Source organism: Entamoeba histolytica, genomic scaffold (assembly GCF_000208925.1).
Source record: "Entamoeba histolytica HM-1:IMSS scf_1104750517789 genomic scaffold, whole genome shotgun sequence".
NCBI lineage: Eukaryota > Evosea > Mastigamoebida > Endamoebidae > Entamoeba > Entamoeba histolytica.
The window spans coordinates 13,115-30,686 of NW_001914884.1; the positions used below are offsets into that span (position 1 = coordinate 13,115).

Below are 17,572 nucleotides of genomic sequence, written 5' to 3' on the forward strand. Positions count from 1 at the left end.
AAATTTATCTTTTTAATAAATTGAGTTTTTTTTTAATGAAAAAGATTAAATCATCTAATAAATTAAACTCATTTATTTTTTTAGCTCCTCCATTTTAAATGTAAAAAAAGATCTTTAACTTTGATAAACATGAAATTGATAAACAATTATTAAAAAGAAATTTAATAAAACAAAGAGATATTAAATTCTTTGTATCAATGATTTTCTTGACTTTCAAATTTAAATTACCTGAACTAATTAAAAAATAATAAAATTAAGAAATTCATTTTATTTAAAACAGAATAATTTATAAAATGAAAATAAAATAATAATTCTTTTTCTAAGTAACTCAAAATATGAACGATTTAAACAAAATATTTTTTAGTAATTGAATGAATGTATCATTTATTGTAACGAAATTAAAACAGAACAAAAGTATTATTATTGATCATCTTCTTCACCTACATTTTTTATTTGACAATCAGTAAATTGAATTGATTTGAGAGTATTTAATACACTTGTCCGAATAGCCTCAGTAGTCTCTGGTTTAAATTCAATACATGAAATTCCCATTGTTACTTCTTCTAATTGAGTTAAATTAGAATTAAAAACAAGTCTTAATTCCCATAAGAATCTAAAATATTCTTCGGGGTTTTTACTTGTTGTTTCTTGTTTTCTATAATGAATTAAATATGTCTTTTGTTGAAGAATACAAGCTACTTCCCAAAACATTGGTTCTATGTATTATAAATATTATTTTTTTATTTATTTCTTAATAAAATATAACAAACGAGAGTCTTTGAAGAACAAATTACCACAAACAATCTTTAAATGCATTGTAGAATTTGCAATAATTTTTTGATTAATTGCTTTTAAAAATGTAATAACAGGTGATGGTACTTCTTTATTTTCTGTTTCTTCTACAAAAACTTTTTTTAAAATTTTTATTAAAAAAGTCTTTTGTACGCTCATGTCTTGGTCATTGACAATTGTTTCATTCCATTCTTTTTCTACTTTTTCTGCTTGTTCTTCCCCTTCAAGTAATTGAGTAACACAAGTAATAACTTGAAGACAATCACCAGCATTACTTGTTTTATTAACAATTCCATCTTTAGGAAAAAGAGTATCATAATTCCCTTCAGATACTTCACGTACAATTGATAAATGTTTTAATAACCGAGGTAAATCTCCAGCAATTGGAAACGTCTCAAAACTACAATCAGTAATAACTCTTCTTGTACTTTCTTGCCAATCAGGAAGGCTTTTCATAAATGTTGAAATATTAACACTACCTCCTTGAGCGTATGATTTTCTATTTGGCTCTCTACACTCTTTCTTTTCTACAACAGCAACAGAGTGTCTCTTCCTCTCATTTTCTTTTTCCTCTTTCCTTTTCTTCTCTTTTTTCTCTTTTTTTTCTTTTTTATCTTCTTTTTCTAATCCTTCCTCTTCAAATTTTGCTGATTTTGATTTTTTCTTTAAAAAGGAGAATATCCCATGTTTTTTTTGCTTCTTCTCCTCTTTGTCTTCCATATTTTGTTTAATTTAAGTTCTAATTTCCATATGAGAGGAGCAAGTTTTCCTAAAACTTAGGAACGATAATTTGTTGAGGCTATTTACAAAAAAAGCAAAAAAAAATATTTATTTTAATTTAGTAGTTAAACAAATGAAAAATATTACTTTTCACTATCTCACCTTTCCATTTTCTAAAAAGATTTAACGTTATCTTACTTTTTTATTATTTTAATCTTGATCTTAAGACATACTAATTCCCTTGATGAATATCGCACCAAATGGAAAGTATATCGTTGATGAAGAAATGTTCATAGAAACCGTAAAGAATATCATTAAAAGAGATTATTTCCAGTCATCTACTGGAGAAACACCAAACCTCTCTCTGAATGAATACTTATCAAAATATACAACTGAAGACGATGAGTCATTCAGAAAAATTTCTTTCAAAGAATTAAGTTTGTTTGCTCAACAAAATCAAATGGAATTTGACCCAATATCACGACAAATTATTTGTCCAAATCAACTTTTCTTTCCTGCTTCTTCTTTAAGGAAAGTTCAAACAAAAAACCAAGACCAATTAAAATATAAGAAAACAGAATTACTAGTTGATTCATTACAAATTAATGAAACTAATGAAAAATTACATAAAATAGAGAATATTCGTCATTCCCTTAAACTTAGTCAAGAAAAAAAGCCAAAGAAAACAGTTTCGAAAAAGTCATCATTTTTATAATAATTTAAGCTTTCCAGTGATTTGGTCAATAACAGAAACAGGTGCAGGACCAATTCCAAGAACAGTAATAGACCCAGGGACAACTTGTGTTCTTCCAGCATCACAAATTTTTTTCGTAATTAAATTAGATTCTTCTGCTTTCTTTTCTAATTGTTCTAATTGTTGCAAATTATCTACAACAAGTGCAATCTTAGCTTGACCATAATATCTCCATGTATTTAATGAAATTGGATCATATTTTTGTGCTTTAAGAACACAACCAACAGCTGCATGACCACATTGTGCTGCAATTTTTCCTTTTTGCATTTTTAAGTCTTTTCTAACTAGTAATACCATTTTATATTCTTCATTAGTATTTGCTATTTTATCAGTGGTTTGACTTACAGACTTAATACACTTTTTATTTCTTTTTAACAACAACCAAACAATAACAATTGTTTGTAATACAATAATAGTAATTAATATTTCAACATTCATTTTTTATTTCAAAGTTAATACTCTTTTCAGTAAAACCCTAAACCCAATTCAGAGACATATCACAAATTAAGTATTTTAATTATGCAGTATAGTTTCTAGAGAAATCATTAAGTGCATTTAATATCCATTTATAATTAGGTCGTAGTTCTGGGTGTTGATTCCAACACTTTGTTATTATTCCTATTATTGCAATAGGTATTTTATCTGTTGGAGATAACCGATGTCCAGAACGTACAAATTCTTTAATTTCTTGTATTGACATTTCACCATATGGTTTTTTTTTATTAAAAATATGATACATCGTCATACCAAGACTATACACATCGACTTTTGCATCATATTCTTGTTCTTCAATAACTTCAGGTGCCATATACTCAATAGTTCCAACACATTCATTTGTACGTTTTCCATTTTCTAAAACAATGCCACAAGAAAAGTCATGTAATTTAATTAAAGGGAGCCCCATAGTAGGTGAAGCTCTTTTAACTAGTCTTAATTTACTTGGTTTAATATTTCTATGAAGAATATTTTGAGAAGATAAATATTGTAAAGCAGTAACTAAATTAATACAACATCTCGTTAAGAATGGAATAGATAACTCACAATCTAAAAATTGTTCAATATTATATTGTGTGTCTGCTTCTAATAACATGAAGTTTGAATGAAAATTTAATCCAATTAATTGAACTATTGAAAAATGATGAATATCCATATATATTGATGTTAAAGCATTAAAGTCTTCTTGTACATCATTAAAATTAAATATAAATGTCTGTTCCTTATTATAAAGTGCTTTTTTTCCTGTAACTGTTCCAATTTTAATAATATCTTCTTTATTTTTTGAATGTTCTAAAATAGTAATAAAGTCTTTTTCATTTATTGTATTTGTTTCTCTTTTTATTATTATTTTTGAGTCTTCATGTTGAGTTAATTTATTTTTAATTTGAAATTTACTTTTTATGTCTTGATTTACTAATTCAGTTTGTTGTGGGTGTATTAAAGTATCAAAAGGTTCCAATTCAAGAATTACTTGTTTGGAAGATACTTTAGGAATAACACCTAACATTTGAAATCTTAGAGTTAATGAACTTGCTTCGTTTCCAATAAATGCTTTTTTTTTAACTTCAAATGTAACACTTCCAGTTAAGCCAACTGTAATAACTGTATTAAAACAGATAGTAATTGTGACAGACTTTGTACTTTGTCGTTTAATTTTAATTTTTTCTTCATCAACTTCCATTGTATATTTAGGACTTGTACTAACAACTATTGTCATTCTATATAATTCATCAGTTTTATTTATAAATGTAATTGTTTGTTGTAAAGGGACTGATTGTACTGCGTATTGATGACCAAATGTTAATTTTTGTATTGGCTAAAAGTGTATAAGTATTTAGTAAATTTTTGGGATGTAATTTAAACTGTCTTAAAAACGATAAAAGATTTTTTTTTGACAGAGTCATAACTTATCATCCTAAAAAAAAAATAACGAATAATGTTATTACAAACAGGACTTAATTCAAAAGGAAATTTTACTTGGGCTCTTGGTCCCATAGAAGATGTTCGCGATTCTTTAGACAGTGACATGTTAAGAAAATTATATTGAAGATTTTTTAGTTTATTTTTGGTATTTTCAATTAGTTTCTAAACTCTTCGTTTTCTTTTTTTAGAATAGAGCGAAAAATTTTATGTTTTATATAACAATAAATTATTTAGAACAACACAATTTATTTCTGTTATATTTATCGTTGTTTAAAAGATAAAGAAGTTGTTAACGATGTAATGAACCTGTTTTAAAAGCATTAGTATATAATTTTGAGAAATACTCCATCCCAAAAGAATTTTCAGAGAAATAAGAAGAGTTACAAGGGGTGTCAAGAACTAATAATTTAGGTTCAATACCTTTTTGACGAGCAACAAATGTTAACATAGCGTTTATCATCAGTTGATTAAAAAAATTAAAGTCCGGGTTTTTAGCAATAACTTCTCTTGTAATATCATCAATATCAAGCCATGCAATTTTGTGAATTTCCATTCGAGTTTTTGGATGAAATGGTGTTGTTAAAGGAATATGATGACAAAAGAAGTAAGTAACTTTTTTCTTTCCCATAATAATCTCAATTGGATTTTCTTTGACTAAAAAGGGAAGTACGTTAAATCCAATTTCTTCTTCTACCTCTCTTACAGCACAAACTACTGGATCTTCTTTAATTTTCATTTTTCCTTTTGGAAATCCCCAACGAGTTGTTCTAAATGCTTGAACTGCAAGAACATGTTGAAGGTCTTCATCCATTAATATTGCTCCATAACATGGGATAGTTGATTTAAAGTTATTAAAGTCACTTAGAAGTATATCTGGTGATGTTGTATTTAATTCATTTTGTAATAGACTTTGTGTTGGTACACAAAAAGCTATTTGTTTTACAAAGTCAATAAATTCAAGACGAGGTAACTCAGGATATAATAATCTGTACACATCAATATAATACCACCATGCTTCTTCTATCATTAATAATTTATCATTAAAACTAGGGAGTTTATCAGGAACAAATTCTAATATAAGTAATTGTAGGACTTTAGAAAGAGTTGGAGGAGAAACAGCATTAGATGAAAATTCAAATATTCGCTTCATCTGTAAGAAAGAAAGAAGAAATGATTAAAAGAAGATTTTTTTATAAAAAACTTACATTAAATTAGAGAATGCATCACACCAATTATATTGTTGTTTTTGGGATGAAGCTACAAAATTGTATTGTTTTTCATTAAACTCTACAGCAAATCCATTAATAATAGAACCTATATTTTGGATAAGTGAAATTATAATATGGTCTGTAATAAAACATCGATCTACTTCTTCTAATATAAAGCCTTTTAAAAATTCAACATTTAACCCACTAATTTCTTGGTAGAATTTAGCAGTTAATGCCTTCTTATCTAATACTTTTCCTTGGAACGTTTTAATTTTAGTAATAATAAACATTGTATTAAACAAGAAACATACTCTAATAATATCATCATGTACTTTAAATTTCTCTATATCAACTGGTTTTAAAAATCCAAAATATAACAATTCACAATGACCATCAGGTATTTCTATTGTTTTAACAAATAATGTTTTTACAAATCTAACTGCATCACAACGTTCTGCGGAATTTTTTTGACGGTCTATTTCATCTTCAATTCCTTCTATTATTCTGAGTGCATTTTGTACTGCTAAATTATCAAAATGATTATTTGATATGTTCATTGCAAGTTCTCTCATTAATTGTGGATAAACAGAAAAATGAGAAACTGGAGCTAGGATATAAGCAGAAATTGGTAAAAATGAATTTACTACAAATGATGGATTGTTTAGTCTTTGAGAATTGATATAATTGGTTATAGAAAGAACAAGAGAATCAGTCAATTCTTTTGACTGACTAAATACTGGGAAATGGTCAACAAAATATGGGCATCTTAATATATAATTTAAATAAACCCTTAATGTTTGTGCGTATTTTTCTAAAATACTTCCAAGTGCAATGCATGATTTTCCTTCAGCATCTTTAATAGGATCTGAATAAACCCTATCTAATTCATCAACAATTTTCTTTGTTAACATTAATATTGGTTCAAAAAGTTCTTTAAATTCTTTTGCAAAGTCTTTCATTATTGACCAATTAATATTCTTTATATAAACTTCATTAAATTCATTAATAATTCTGTAATATTCTCCTTCTTTAACATAAAAGTCATAGCACACAGTCCTATACATTTCATAATTATCTTTGACAATAAGTGACGTTTTTCTTTTTTCTTCAATTTTATTTGGTATAAATTGAATGTATTGTAACTCTCTTTTATCTTTTTTCTTCTCACTTTTTCTAATTGAACCTCGTGGAGTAATTATTGCCGATAATGATAATGGGTTTTGGACATATCGACTAAACGTATCAACAATCTTTTGAGTTAATATAAATCTTAATTTTTGTTTTTTTCTATTAACAATTTCTTTTATTGTCTCAATAAACTGAGTAATATCATCTTCACTAGGTTCATTTGAATCCATCATCTTAACAATACGTTCTACTCTTTTATTTTGTTCTTCTAAGGTCCAAACTCTTAATTGTTGGTCTTGTATTGTTTGTTCTAATTGTAGTTTTTCTTTCTTTAATTCTTCAAATTCTTTAGAACTAGATGTGTCTTTTGGTGGTTCGCTGGCTCTACCCTTAAAGGGGTCTGTTTTAATTATTTCTATTTTTTCTATTTCCTTTTGTTTAGTCTCATCCTCTTTTTGAATTACTTCCTCTTTCTGTTCTAACTCAACTTCTCTTCTCCTAACCTCACCTTCACGTTCTCTAATTTCATTTTCTCTTCTTTGAATATCATCTTCCCAAGACTGAAGTTCTTCTTCTCTATTTTCTATTTCAATTTGAACCACAAGAACTTCTTTTTCCTTCTGACTAACTTCTTCCTCTTTTTTCTTTAGTATCTCTTCTCTTTGTTTTAATTCTTCTTCTTTTTCTTTTAATTCATGATCCTTTTTACTTCTTGGTGTAAGATTATCACTACTCTGATTAATTCTAACTAATGGCTTTTTTACTTTCATAGTTAATTCTTCGTGGGAAAGTGTCATTTGCTGAGATGAAAGAATACTTCTTGATCGTTTGGTTGCTGGAGAAATGAATAACTCATTATGCTTAGAACTTGAAATGTATCTCCTGAGTGGCATCTTCATTAGTCTGTATGGAGTACTTTGTGTTGACATATCTTGGTGGATTTCATCCAAAAAATTAGCATCACCTACTGACCGAGACATTACATGTGAAGTTTTACGTTGAACAGAAGGGACATTACCAAGATGTGGTATATTATCTTCTTCTAATATTAAAGCATGTTCATTATTTTCATATGAAGAAACTAATGGTTGTTGGTCTAGTCTGTGTACTACAAAATCATCACACCCATTAAACTGGTCTATTTGAATAGGTAGTGTTTTTTTTGAAGAAATAACTATATCATTTTGAGTGTGATTAAGTTTTTCTTCTGTTTGTTCAGAGGGTTGATAATCATTTATAACAATTGTATTCTTCAGGGGAATAGTTGGAATAACAGAATTATCAGTATAATAATGATCAGGTAGTTCTGGTGTTTTTGTTTTATTTTCATTATCATCTATTTGATGAAGAGACATTTCTTCATCAATTGTATTAAAAGATAAAGAAGGGATTTTAGAAAGAGTATGACTGTTAATATTTTTTTCAATTAATTCAACTTTTTCATTAATACTTTTTTGGATAAGTGAATCATTTGATTGTTGTATAGATATAACTGACAACTTAGATTCTATTTGGTTATTTAACTTAACAAGATTTTGTAATTGTAATTCAATCTCATGTAAAGTTGATTCTTTCTTCACAATTGAACTATGTCTCATTTTTTCATTTTTTAAAGTCCTTACTTGTTCCTTTAATGCTTCATTATCTTCATTTAATTGATTTACTGTGTTTGTCATTTTCATAAAAGCCTCTTCCCATTGAGCTTTCCCTTCATTCATAAATTTGTAATTTTCTTGAATCATTTGTACAATATCTTTACCAAAAGAAGAGGTTTTGCGTTGGTGATCTTTCTTCACCTTATTCGAAGACATTGTCCCAATCACTGACCATACTTTTCTTACTTCACTCAATTGTTGTATACATCGTGTTTCATCATACTCTGTATCATTGTTTAAAATAAATGTCCATAAAAATTCTTTAGAAAGACCATTTTTCTTCACATCAGGAATATCCTTCATTTCTTTTTCTTTTTTATTCCAAAACTTAAAAGCGCCAAGAGAAGATGGTTGAGAAGGAGCTGTAACTGGCTCACTCATCAAAGTTACAATCTACAGATCTTATAAAATCGAGGTTTTGATTTTTAAATGAAAAGAAAAACCTCTTCAAATTTTCAATTTTTTGAAGAATATTCAAAGAAATGTTATTTAAAAAAATTTATGTTATTTATGATAAGAAAGGATAAAGATAAAAAGAAATAAGTTTAGAATTGCGTTTAAAATTAAAAAACGAAAACTTAACAACTTTAAAAAGAAAATGACTTGTTTTAATATAAACCAACCTATTTTCTCTGTTGATTTAGAAACAATTATGTCCTATCAAAAATCCTCTCATCCAAATGTTTCTATTCCTATTGCTTTTTTATTAATGAAAGATACAATTATTGCATTAGGTGGTAATAAATTAGAAGGGTTATTTAGAGTCCCAGGAAAACAAGATGATATTGATGGTTATAAAACATTATTTAATGAAGGAAAATATGAAATTTATAAAGAATGTAATTGCCATACTATTGCAAGTTTATTTAAATTATTTTTGAGAGAATTACCAACACCTATTATTCCACCTATTTATTATGATAAATTTGTCAACGAAGATGTTGTTGCAAAATTAGATGAAAGTCCAGAGAAGGTTATGGAATTATTAAATTTATTACCAAGAATCAATAGAGATATGTTTATATTTATTATTGACTTTCTTCAATTCCTAGTTCCATTTGAGTCATTAACAAAAATGGATATGGATAATTTAGCAATGGTTTTTAGTGCTTGTATGATTATAAATCCTGACCTTGATCCTTTTAGTGCTTTAACTAAAACAAATTTAGCTAAAAATTTAATTTATGAAATGATTCTTCATATGCCAAAATCTGCTATTCAAGAATTAGATTTAAATGTACAAGGATATACTAGTGGTAAAGGAATGTTATTATTAGAAACAGACCCTATTGAATCTTTAAAAGAAGAGACTGAATCAAAAAAAACTAAAGACAAATCAAAAAAACAAAGTGGCTTATTTAGAAGTCGTGCTCAAACTAATTCTAAAAATTCTAAACATCATACTAAACATGGAAGTGAAGCTATTTCAGTGTTGTCTAAATCAACTACATCTACTTCTGGAGATAAGTCTGTTTCTCCACGTTCAACTTCACCTTCAACACCCTTTTTATTAACTCCTTATAAAAAGGCAACTTCAATAGAATCATCAAATAGTGAACAAACAACTCAAAATAATTCTTCAACTCCTGTAGCTGGGTCTCCTTCTAATGTTATTAATTCTCCTAGACAAACATCTTCTACACTAGTATTATATGATATATTCAAAGCACCAGCTGCTTTACTTAGACCAACTTTTATAAAACCAAATTGAATTTTCTATAGGTTTAAAAATTAGAAAAGGAATTAACACAAACCTTCGTCCAGTTAACAAAAAAGTGATTAATAGTTTTTTTATTTCTTTTTTCTTTATTTAACAAAATCAATTTTAATTAAATAGAAACAGAAAAAACTTTGGTAGAGAAGAACTAAGTCAAAAGACAGTGAATTACTTGAAACTAAGGTATGAAGTTTATTCATCATCTCCCATATCAGAAGTCCAAAGTGTTAAATTATCTCTTAATAATTGCATAATAAGAGTAGAGTCTTTATAACTTTCTTCTGGAACTTCATCAAGTTTTTGAATAGCTTCATCAAATGCTTCTTTAGCAAGTTGGCAAGCTTTATCTGCATCATTCATAATTTCATAATAGAAAACAGAGAAATTAAGTGCAAGGCCAAGTCTAATTGGGTGAGTTGGAACAAGAGATGCAGCAGTGTCAGTTGCTTCTTGATAGGCAGCAAGTGACTTATCAGCAACTTCTTTTCTTTTCTCATCAACAGTAAATTCAGCATAATATCTATAGTAATCACCTTCCATCTTTTTGAAGAAGACTTTACTTTCAATTGAAGTAGAATTTTTTAACAAGAACTCAGTAATAATCTTTAAAACATCATCACATTTTTGTGATAATTCTTGTTCGATTTTTGCTCTGTATGTTTTAATTAATTCTACTCTTTGAGTATTTCCTTTAGCCTGTTCTTTTTGTTCAAGAGATGATATAATTCTCCATGAAGCTCTTCTTGATCCTACAACATTCTTGTAAGCAACACTAATAAGATTTCTTTCTTCAACTGAAAGTTCAGTTCCCATTTCAGCTACTTGCTTCATATATTGAACCATTTCTTCATATCTTTCACTTTGTTCAGCAAGTTTACTTAAATAAACTAAATCTTCGCGTGAAGTCATCAACTGTTGATTTTAAGTTCTATCATCGGCTTCATATACCTTTAGTCGTTTGACTTCTAGTTCTTTTGTTATTTGTTTTACTATTCTCTTCATCCTATTTTTATCCAATTCTTATTTTAGTGATTTCAATGACTTTTTATAAGATTGTTATTTTTCATTTTTAATATAACTTTTTAAGTTCTTAAAATTTTGTTATTATTTAGAATTTGTTATATATAGCGTTATTTAAATTTCAATTTTAAACGTCTATAGTTTAAAAAATGACTGTTTTTTGTAATAACTGCTCCTATAATTTATCTTCGTTTTACCTTTTAATATTTTGTTTCTTTTATTAAACTAATCAATAAATTAATAACATTAAAATAATAAAGAAGATCAATAAACTTATTATAAGGTTAATAGTCAAAAAGAAAAACAATAAAAAATAATATCAGAAAAAAAGGTTTTGTGGTATTAAAGAAAAAATAAAAAAAAAATTTTGTTATCATTTTTTTACAGGATACAGAGATTTTCATTTTGTTAATTGTGAATTGAATTAGTCTATCAAAGAAACTCTTTTTCTATCAATTGTAATTTATTTAGATTATTTGAATTAAAAAATTTCTGATACGAATTGTTTACATAAAAATATATTTTGTTATAAAAACACTTTTGTAATGATATTATTTTGAGAAAAATCTCATTTTGCTTAAAAACGTTTCAATAAATCATGGATTTTATATCTGCTTCTTAATAATTCTTCATATAGTTTTTTGAAAAGATTTCTTTTTTATTTTTATAAGATATGAATTTATGACAATGATTATTTTGAAGAATCTTTTCTTAGTATATTATTTTCTTTCATAAGATTTTTTTAGATATTGTTAATTTTTTATTATTTTTGACTATTGTCTTTTCTTTTCAATACTAAAAAAATTCTTTTAGAATTGGTTGTATGAGACATTCAGAGTTTGTTTTAATTTAAGGGGTTTTATCAATTGGCTTTGATCAGAACTTCAAATTCCTTTTACATAAATAGATTGAGTAAAAAAGATTAAAAATCTTGCTACTTAAAAAATCAAGAAGAACTTTTAAATAGATAAATAAAACACAATGCAAGAAATCATTGATCAATTTGCTATTGATAAAGAAAAGATGGAAATTATTGTTTCTAAACTCTTAGAAGAGATGGAAAATGGACTTCAAGACAAACCAAGTACTCTTCAAATGCTTCCAACGTATGCTCCTATTCCTACTGGAAAAGAAGTTGGTACTTTTATGGGTATTGATGTTGGTGGAACTAATCTTAGAGTCTTATTATTAGAAATCCCTGAACCTGGTGTTCGTGGAGAACTTAAATCAGTTGAATGTATTATGCCAAAAACATCAACAACCGTTGATCAATTCTTTGGGTTTATTGCTCAAAAGATTAAAGAATTTGTTGAAAATAACAATTTAAAAGAAAAAGAAATTAAAGCTGGATTAACATTTTCTTTTGCTGTTGAACAAATTGCTATAGACAAAGGAATTCAACAATCATGGTCAAAAGGATGGGATGTTAAGGAGTCTATTGGAAAAGACATTGTTGAAATTTTCCATAACCAACTTGCAAAAATCAATGTTAACAATATTAGAATAGTTGCATTTATCAATGATACAGTAGGAACATTTGCCAATCTTGCATATGATGATGCATCATGTGGTATGGGACTTATTTTTGGTACAGGAACTAATGGATGTTATATTGAGAAAACATCAAATTTTGCTGCTTCTAAATTGAAATCAGTTTATAAAGAAGATTATATGATTGTTAACACCGAATGGGGAGGATTACAATTTCCAGAACTTGGACTCAACAGATTTGATGATATGATTAATGATGTTAGCGTTAATAAAGACCAACAACGATATGAAAAGATGATTTCAGGTATTTACATGGGATGGTTAGCAAGATTAGCTATTAGAGAATTAATTGAGAAAAAAGTTATTTTTGAACGATATGCTGATGCTGAAGTTTTTTCTAATTCACCAGATGACACTCAATTTAATGATAAAAAGAAATATTCATCAAGACATACTGAAATAGTTGAAGACACTTCTCCTGAACTTTCTCGTGTTGACACCATTTTAAAGTCACTTGGAGTTAATGACTCTACTTTAGAAGAAAGAAAGATCCTTAAGGCTATAACTGAGGCAGTTGTTAAAAGAGCTGCTTATCTTTCTGCAGCTGCAACAGTTGCCTTATACCGTAAGATGGTTCCATATATGAAAGAAAGAACTACTGCTGGTATTGATGGTACTGTTTATGAAAAGTCTGTTCCATTTAAGAGATTCTATCTTGAAGCAATCCGTCTTTTACAACCAAAAGAAAACTTTACTTGTCAGTTATCTAAAGATGGATCTGGACTTGGTGCTGTCATTGTTGCTGCTGCTGTTGCATGTAAACACTAATTGACAACTTAAAAAGAATTTCGTATTATTTATGTTTTTGAATAAAAAGAGGAACTTGGAAAAACATAAACGTCTATAATGGCAGGAAGGTATGATAGGTCTCGTTCAAGAGAACGCAGATATGATAGAGATAGTAGAAGCGTTAGTAGGCGTCGAAGAAGTGATTATAGAAGTAGTGATTATTCAAGAGAAAGAGATGATAGGAGAAGGTATTATGATAGGTATGACAGAAGAGAATATAGTCCAAGAGATAGGATAAGGTATAAATCAAGTAGAAGAAGAACAAGGAGAGAATATAGTCGTAATGAGGACAGAGAAGATAGACATAGAAGAGTACCTGAAGAAGAACGTTATAATAGAAGCATTAGAAGAAGAGCAGATAGATCTCCATCTTTATCACCACTCGGAGATAAACTTCCTTCAAGATGGGACGAACAGCCAAAAGCTATTGACTCTGTTCAAATATCTCAACAATTAAATGTACATCAAGAACGAGCGGCTAAAAGAATTTACGTTGGTAATATTAATTCTTCTACATCAGAAAAAGATATTGTTGATGCGTTTAATGAAGCAATGAGAAGAGGAGATTATGTAGATAAAAATGATACTCGTGATATTATCACTCACATAGAAGTAAATTATGAAAGGTCATATGCATTTCTTGAATTTAGAACATTAGAAGAAGCAGTCAAAGCATTGTCTCTGGATGGTTTAACAATTAAAGGAGCATCAGTTAAAGTGCGTAGACCAAAAGACTATAATCCTGTTTTACCATTTATTAGTGGTCTTTCTCAATTAATGGAACCTGGAACAACAAATCCCAGAGAATCTATTTTGTATATGGGTAATATTCCATTGCAAATGACTGATGAACAAATACGCAAGAAATTAGAGAATTTAAATCCATTAAAAAATTTCTTTGTTATAAGAGATCCTGACCTTGGGGCACCACAAGGAAAATGTTATTGTTTATTTGAATATCAAAACCCTGAATATAAAGAGAAAATTCTAACTTTTGATGGAATCAATTTAGGTGGAAATAAAATTGAAGTGTGTAGTGGAGTAGATGGATTTAAACACCTACCAAAAGCTTCTTTAAATGAACTATTTTCAAAGATGTTTCCTCATACCACTGATTTAGTAATTGGAACCTTATTAAATTCATCTGTCGGATATTCTACTGTGTTTGAGAAAATATTAAAACCATCAGAAAAGATAGAAGACCAACATGTCAGTAGAATTATTATCATATTTAATATGGTATATCCAGAAGACCTTACTGACCAACAACGATATATTGAATTAATTGATGACATTAGATTTGTATGTCAGGAATATGGAGAGGTTGAGAGTATTAGTATTCCAAGACCAACGGAAGAAAATAAAAAACCAAGTGGTCTTGGAAGGGTCTTTATTGAATTTAAAACTATTGAAGGGGCAATTAAATGTTGGAAAGAAATAATAAAAAAAAGATATGATAATAGGTCATTATTAGTTGGGTTTTATAGTGAAAAGAAATATGCAAATAGAATGTTTGGATACATGGAAGAAGAAAAAGATGATGAAGAAGAGAAAGACACTCGAATGGAAGAAGCTCCTAATGAATTATCTCAAAACACAACCACAGAAATAAAAGAAAATGATAACCAAAATATACCCATAATAAAAGAATTACCAAATACAACACTTCAAAATGAAGTGAGAGAAAACATTCATCAAAATGAAAATGTTCAAGAAGAAAAAATAAAAGAAGAAACAAAAGAAAATAACAATCAACCTAATGACTTGAAAGAAATTAAAATTGAAGAAGACATAAATCCTCAAAATAATATTCAAGAAACTAAAATGGAAGAAGAAAAAACAGAGACTAAAAACCAACATGAAGTTACAAATGAAAACTCACTAAACTCATTACCCCAAAATGAAATAATGGAGACTATCAATCAAAAAGATATTATTACTCAAAAACAAACTAAAGACTGTGATGGTCAAAATAATATTACCTATGATAATAAAATAGAAAAAGAAATACAAAACAATGGAACAAGAGAAATCCTAAATGTACCAGCTCAAAATGAAATAAAAGAATGTAATTATCAAAGCATTTATTTGGAACAAAGTGGAATGGAAGAAGAAGTTCCAAACGTAGTACCTCAAAATAAAATAGAAGGGGATATTACTCAAGAAGTCAAAACAGAAGAAGAAATAAAAGAATGAAAATAATGACAATATTATTAAGTAATGAATGAAATTTTTAATTAATTTTTTGTGGAGAAGAAACTAAAAAGAAAGAAAATGAAAAAAGGATTGGTTATAACTCACCGGATTGAAAAAATAAAAAATGAAGATGAGGATGATATATTTCATATTCAAGAAGAATACACAGAAGAAGAAAGTAATGAAGAAGAAGATGAAGAACCTATATTTGTCCCCATGAGAAAGGAAATAATTAAAAAAGAACAAATTGAGGAAAAAGAAATAAAAGAAAATGTTTTTCCACCATATAAACAACAAACTCAAGACATTAATACAAATGAAATTAATAAAAAACTAATTCAAATGACAATTCAAAAAGAATTAGAACAAAAAGAAAATGAAGAAAGTACTGAAGAATTTAGTAGTGGAGATGAGTATGGAGGGAAGGATGAGTTTGAGGCTTGGCAACAACGTGAATTAGAAAGACTTAAAAAAGAATATATTGAACAATTAAATTATCAACATGATTTGGAAAAATTAAAAGAAATTTGTTCAACAGAATCACAAAACCATGAAGAAGAAAAGAAAAAAGAAAGAAAGAAATGGAAATTTATGCAAAAATATTATCATATTGGGTCATTTTTTAGAGATGGTGGTAAATGGGATGTTTCTAAAGGAAATTGGGACTTTGACGCTGCTACTGGAGATGACTGGATGGATAAAAGCTTACTACCAAAGATTCTCCAAACAAAAGATTGGGGAAAGAAAGGTCGTTCGAAACATACAAATTTAAAAGAAGAAGATACAACATATAGAAATTATGATTAAACTTTTTACTAAATATTTTTATGTTGTTTGAAAAACCTAACCCTTTTTTTATTGAATATTTTAAGAAAAACAATTTAATTAGGTATGGAATTGGCACTACCAAAAGAATATTTCGAAACTATTTCACCACTTATTATACAAAAACGTGTCATTGCATATAATAGATTTAATAGAGCAGCAGATGTTTCTGTATCAAGCTTGTCATTTGAATTCAAAAATGGAGAAGGAATTTTTCATAAACGAGATCCCTCATCTTTTAAGTTTAAGTTATTAGAAGAATCAGGTGGGAAACGGAGGGTCCAATTAAGATTATTTGATTTAACAACAAAAGAAAATTTACCCCCTTACTTACTTGCAAAGATAACAATAAATAAAAGCAGTTTTGAATTATCAAAGTATTTTGCTCGACCTAAATTAATTGAAAAAGTAAATAACTTCAAAATATTTAATTGTATCGATGTTACTGATTTATTAAAGGAAGGCAAAAATATAATTTCAGTTGTTTCTAAGAATATTATTGAAAATGGAATTATTTCATTGGTTGATATTGAAAATCTTGGAATAAATGAGTGTGTTCAATCAATTGTTTCAAAATGTGGTAGAAGTACTGAATTACAATCAGTTGATTTAGAAGAAATGGATGAAGAAATGGATGTTGAAGAAGAACAACAAACAATTTCATTAAAGTGTCCTATAAGTTATCAAAGAATAGTAATTCCTGCAAGAGGATTAAATTGTTCTCATTTGGCTTGTTTTGATTTAGAGAATTATATTAGAAATTCTACTACTAAACAGTGTTTTAATTGTCCTATTTGTTATAAACCACTTCCTACTAAAGAGGTTGTAATAGATAATAAAATATTGTCTTTACTTAGACAATCTTCAGATGACGTTTCAATGATATCAATTAATTCAGATGGTATGATAACTCAAATTCATGACACAACAACTAATGACAGTTTAGAAAAACAAACTGATTTGGAAGAACAAAAATATTTAAAGAAACAAGTTACTTTATCTTTACCAAAAATATCAAAGTCATTATTTGTTTTTCCTTTTCAAACAACAACAACTATCCCTCACCTTTCCAAAGAACAAGCAACAAAACCTAAAATAACTCAACTAAAAAGGACATTTGCTCCAAATACGTTAAACCAAGTTATAGGAAATTCTGAATTAAGTAATATTGACAAAATGACAAAAGGAATAGCTCCAACAAAAAAACTACAATTGAACCATATGCCTCAAATACAATCATTGTTTAAAGGAAAAGGAGAAAGTAAAGATGATCCTATTGAATTGTAAAATGTTAAAT

General features: G+C 27.7%; 11 protein-coding genes across 11 annotated transcripts; 5 read left to right on the forward strand and 6 right to left on the reverse strand.

The window, feature by feature from the left end:
• Positions 1 to 420: 420 nt before the first annotated feature.
• Positions 421 to 1,512, reverse strand: EHI_098220 (uncharacterized protein; the record flags this gene model as incomplete). The annotated part of the gene is made up of 2 exons (XM_648535.1): positions 421 to 716; positions 771 to 1,512. 2 exons carry the CDS (start codon positions 1,510 to 1,512, stop codon positions 421 to 423), a joined length of 1,038 nt encoding a protein of 345 aa, XP_653627.1.
• Positions 1,513 to 2,221: 709 nt separating this feature from the next.
• On the reverse strand, positions 2,222 to 2,704 carry EHI_098230 (uncharacterized protein; the record flags this gene model as incomplete). Its single annotated transcript, XM_648534.1, has 1 exon — positions 2,222 to 2,704. The coding sequence occupies one exon, from the start codon at positions 2,702 to 2,704 to the stop codon at positions 2,222 to 2,224; it is 483 nt and encodes a 160-aa protein (XP_653626.1).
• Positions 2,705 to 2,783: 79 nt separating this feature from the next.
• Positions 2,784 to 4,291, reverse strand: EHI_098240 (protein kinase, putative; the record flags this gene model as incomplete). Its single annotated transcript, XM_648533.2, has 2 exons — positions 2,784 to 4,079; positions 4,214 to 4,291. The coding sequence occupies 2 exons, from the start codon at positions 4,289 to 4,291 to the stop codon at positions 2,784 to 2,786; spliced, it is 1,374 nt and encodes a 457-aa protein (XP_653625.2).
• Positions 4,292 to 4,475: 184 nt separating this feature from the next.
• On the reverse strand, positions 4,476 to 5,340 carry EHI_098250 (mutT/nudix family protein; the record flags this gene model as incomplete). Its single annotated transcript, XM_648532.2, has 1 exon — positions 4,476 to 5,340. The coding sequence occupies exon 1, from the start codon at positions 5,334 to 5,336 to the stop codon at positions 4,476 to 4,478; it is 861 nt and encodes a 286-aa protein (XP_653624.1). The 5' UTR covers positions 5,337 to 5,340.
• Positions 5,341 to 5,387: 47 nt separating this feature from the next.
• Positions 5,388 to 8,558, reverse strand: EHI_098260 (uncharacterized protein; the record flags this gene model as incomplete). Its single annotated transcript, XM_648531.1, has 1 exon — positions 5,388 to 8,558. One exon carries the CDS (start codon positions 8,556 to 8,558, stop codon positions 5,388 to 5,390), a length of 3,171 nt encoding a protein of 1,056 aa, XP_653623.1.
• A 217-nt stretch (positions 8,559 to 8,775) lies between these two features.
• Positions 8,776 to 9,888, forward strand: EHI_098270 (RhoGAP domain containing protein; the record flags this gene model as incomplete). Its single annotated transcript, XM_648530.1, has 1 exon — positions 8,776 to 9,888. The coding sequence occupies one exon, from the start codon at positions 8,776 to 8,778 to the stop codon at positions 9,886 to 9,888; it is 1,113 nt and encodes a 370-aa protein (XP_653622.1).
• Positions 9,889 to 10,043: 155 nt separating this feature from the next.
• On the reverse strand, positions 10,044 to 10,803 carry EHI_098280 (14-3-3 protein 2; the record flags this gene model as incomplete). Its single annotated transcript, XM_648529.2, has 1 exon — positions 10,044 to 10,803. One exon carries the CDS (start codon positions 10,801 to 10,803, stop codon positions 10,087 to 10,089), a length of 717 nt encoding a protein of 238 aa, XP_653621.1. The 3' UTR covers positions 10,044 to 10,086.
• Positions 10,804 to 11,895: 1,092 nt separating this feature from the next.
• EHI_098290 (hexokinase) lies at positions 11,896 to 13,243 on the forward strand (the record flags this gene model as incomplete). Its single annotated transcript, XM_648528.2, has 1 exon — positions 11,896 to 13,243. The coding sequence occupies one exon, from the start codon at positions 11,896 to 11,898 to the stop codon at positions 13,231 to 13,233; it is 1,338 nt and encodes a 445-aa protein (XP_653620.1). The 3' UTR covers positions 13,234 to 13,243.
• A 68-nt stretch (positions 13,244 to 13,311) lies between these two features.
• On the forward strand, positions 13,312 to 15,450 carry EHI_098300 (U2 snRNP auxiliary factor large subunit, putative; the record flags this gene model as incomplete). The annotated part of the gene is made up of 1 exon (XM_648527.1): positions 13,312 to 15,450. The coding sequence occupies one exon, from the start codon at positions 13,312 to 13,314 to the stop codon at positions 15,448 to 15,450; it is 2,139 nt and encodes a 712-aa protein (XP_653619.1).
• A 78-nt stretch (positions 15,451 to 15,528) lies between these two features.
• Positions 15,529 to 16,257, forward strand: EHI_098310 (microfibril-associated protein, putative; the record flags this gene model as incomplete). The annotated part of the gene is made up of 1 exon (XM_648526.1): positions 15,529 to 16,257. The coding sequence occupies one exon, from the start codon at positions 15,529 to 15,531 to the stop codon at positions 16,255 to 16,257; it is 729 nt and encodes a 242-aa protein (XP_653618.1).
• Positions 16,258 to 16,341: 84 nt separating this feature from the next.
• EHI_098320 (SP-RING zinc finger domain containing protein) lies at positions 16,342 to 17,562 on the forward strand (the record flags this gene model as incomplete). Its single annotated transcript, XM_648525.1, has 1 exon — positions 16,342 to 17,562. One exon carries the CDS (start codon positions 16,342 to 16,344, stop codon positions 17,560 to 17,562), a length of 1,221 nt encoding a protein of 406 aa, XP_653617.1.
• Positions 17,563 to 17,572: the final 10 nt, after the last annotated feature.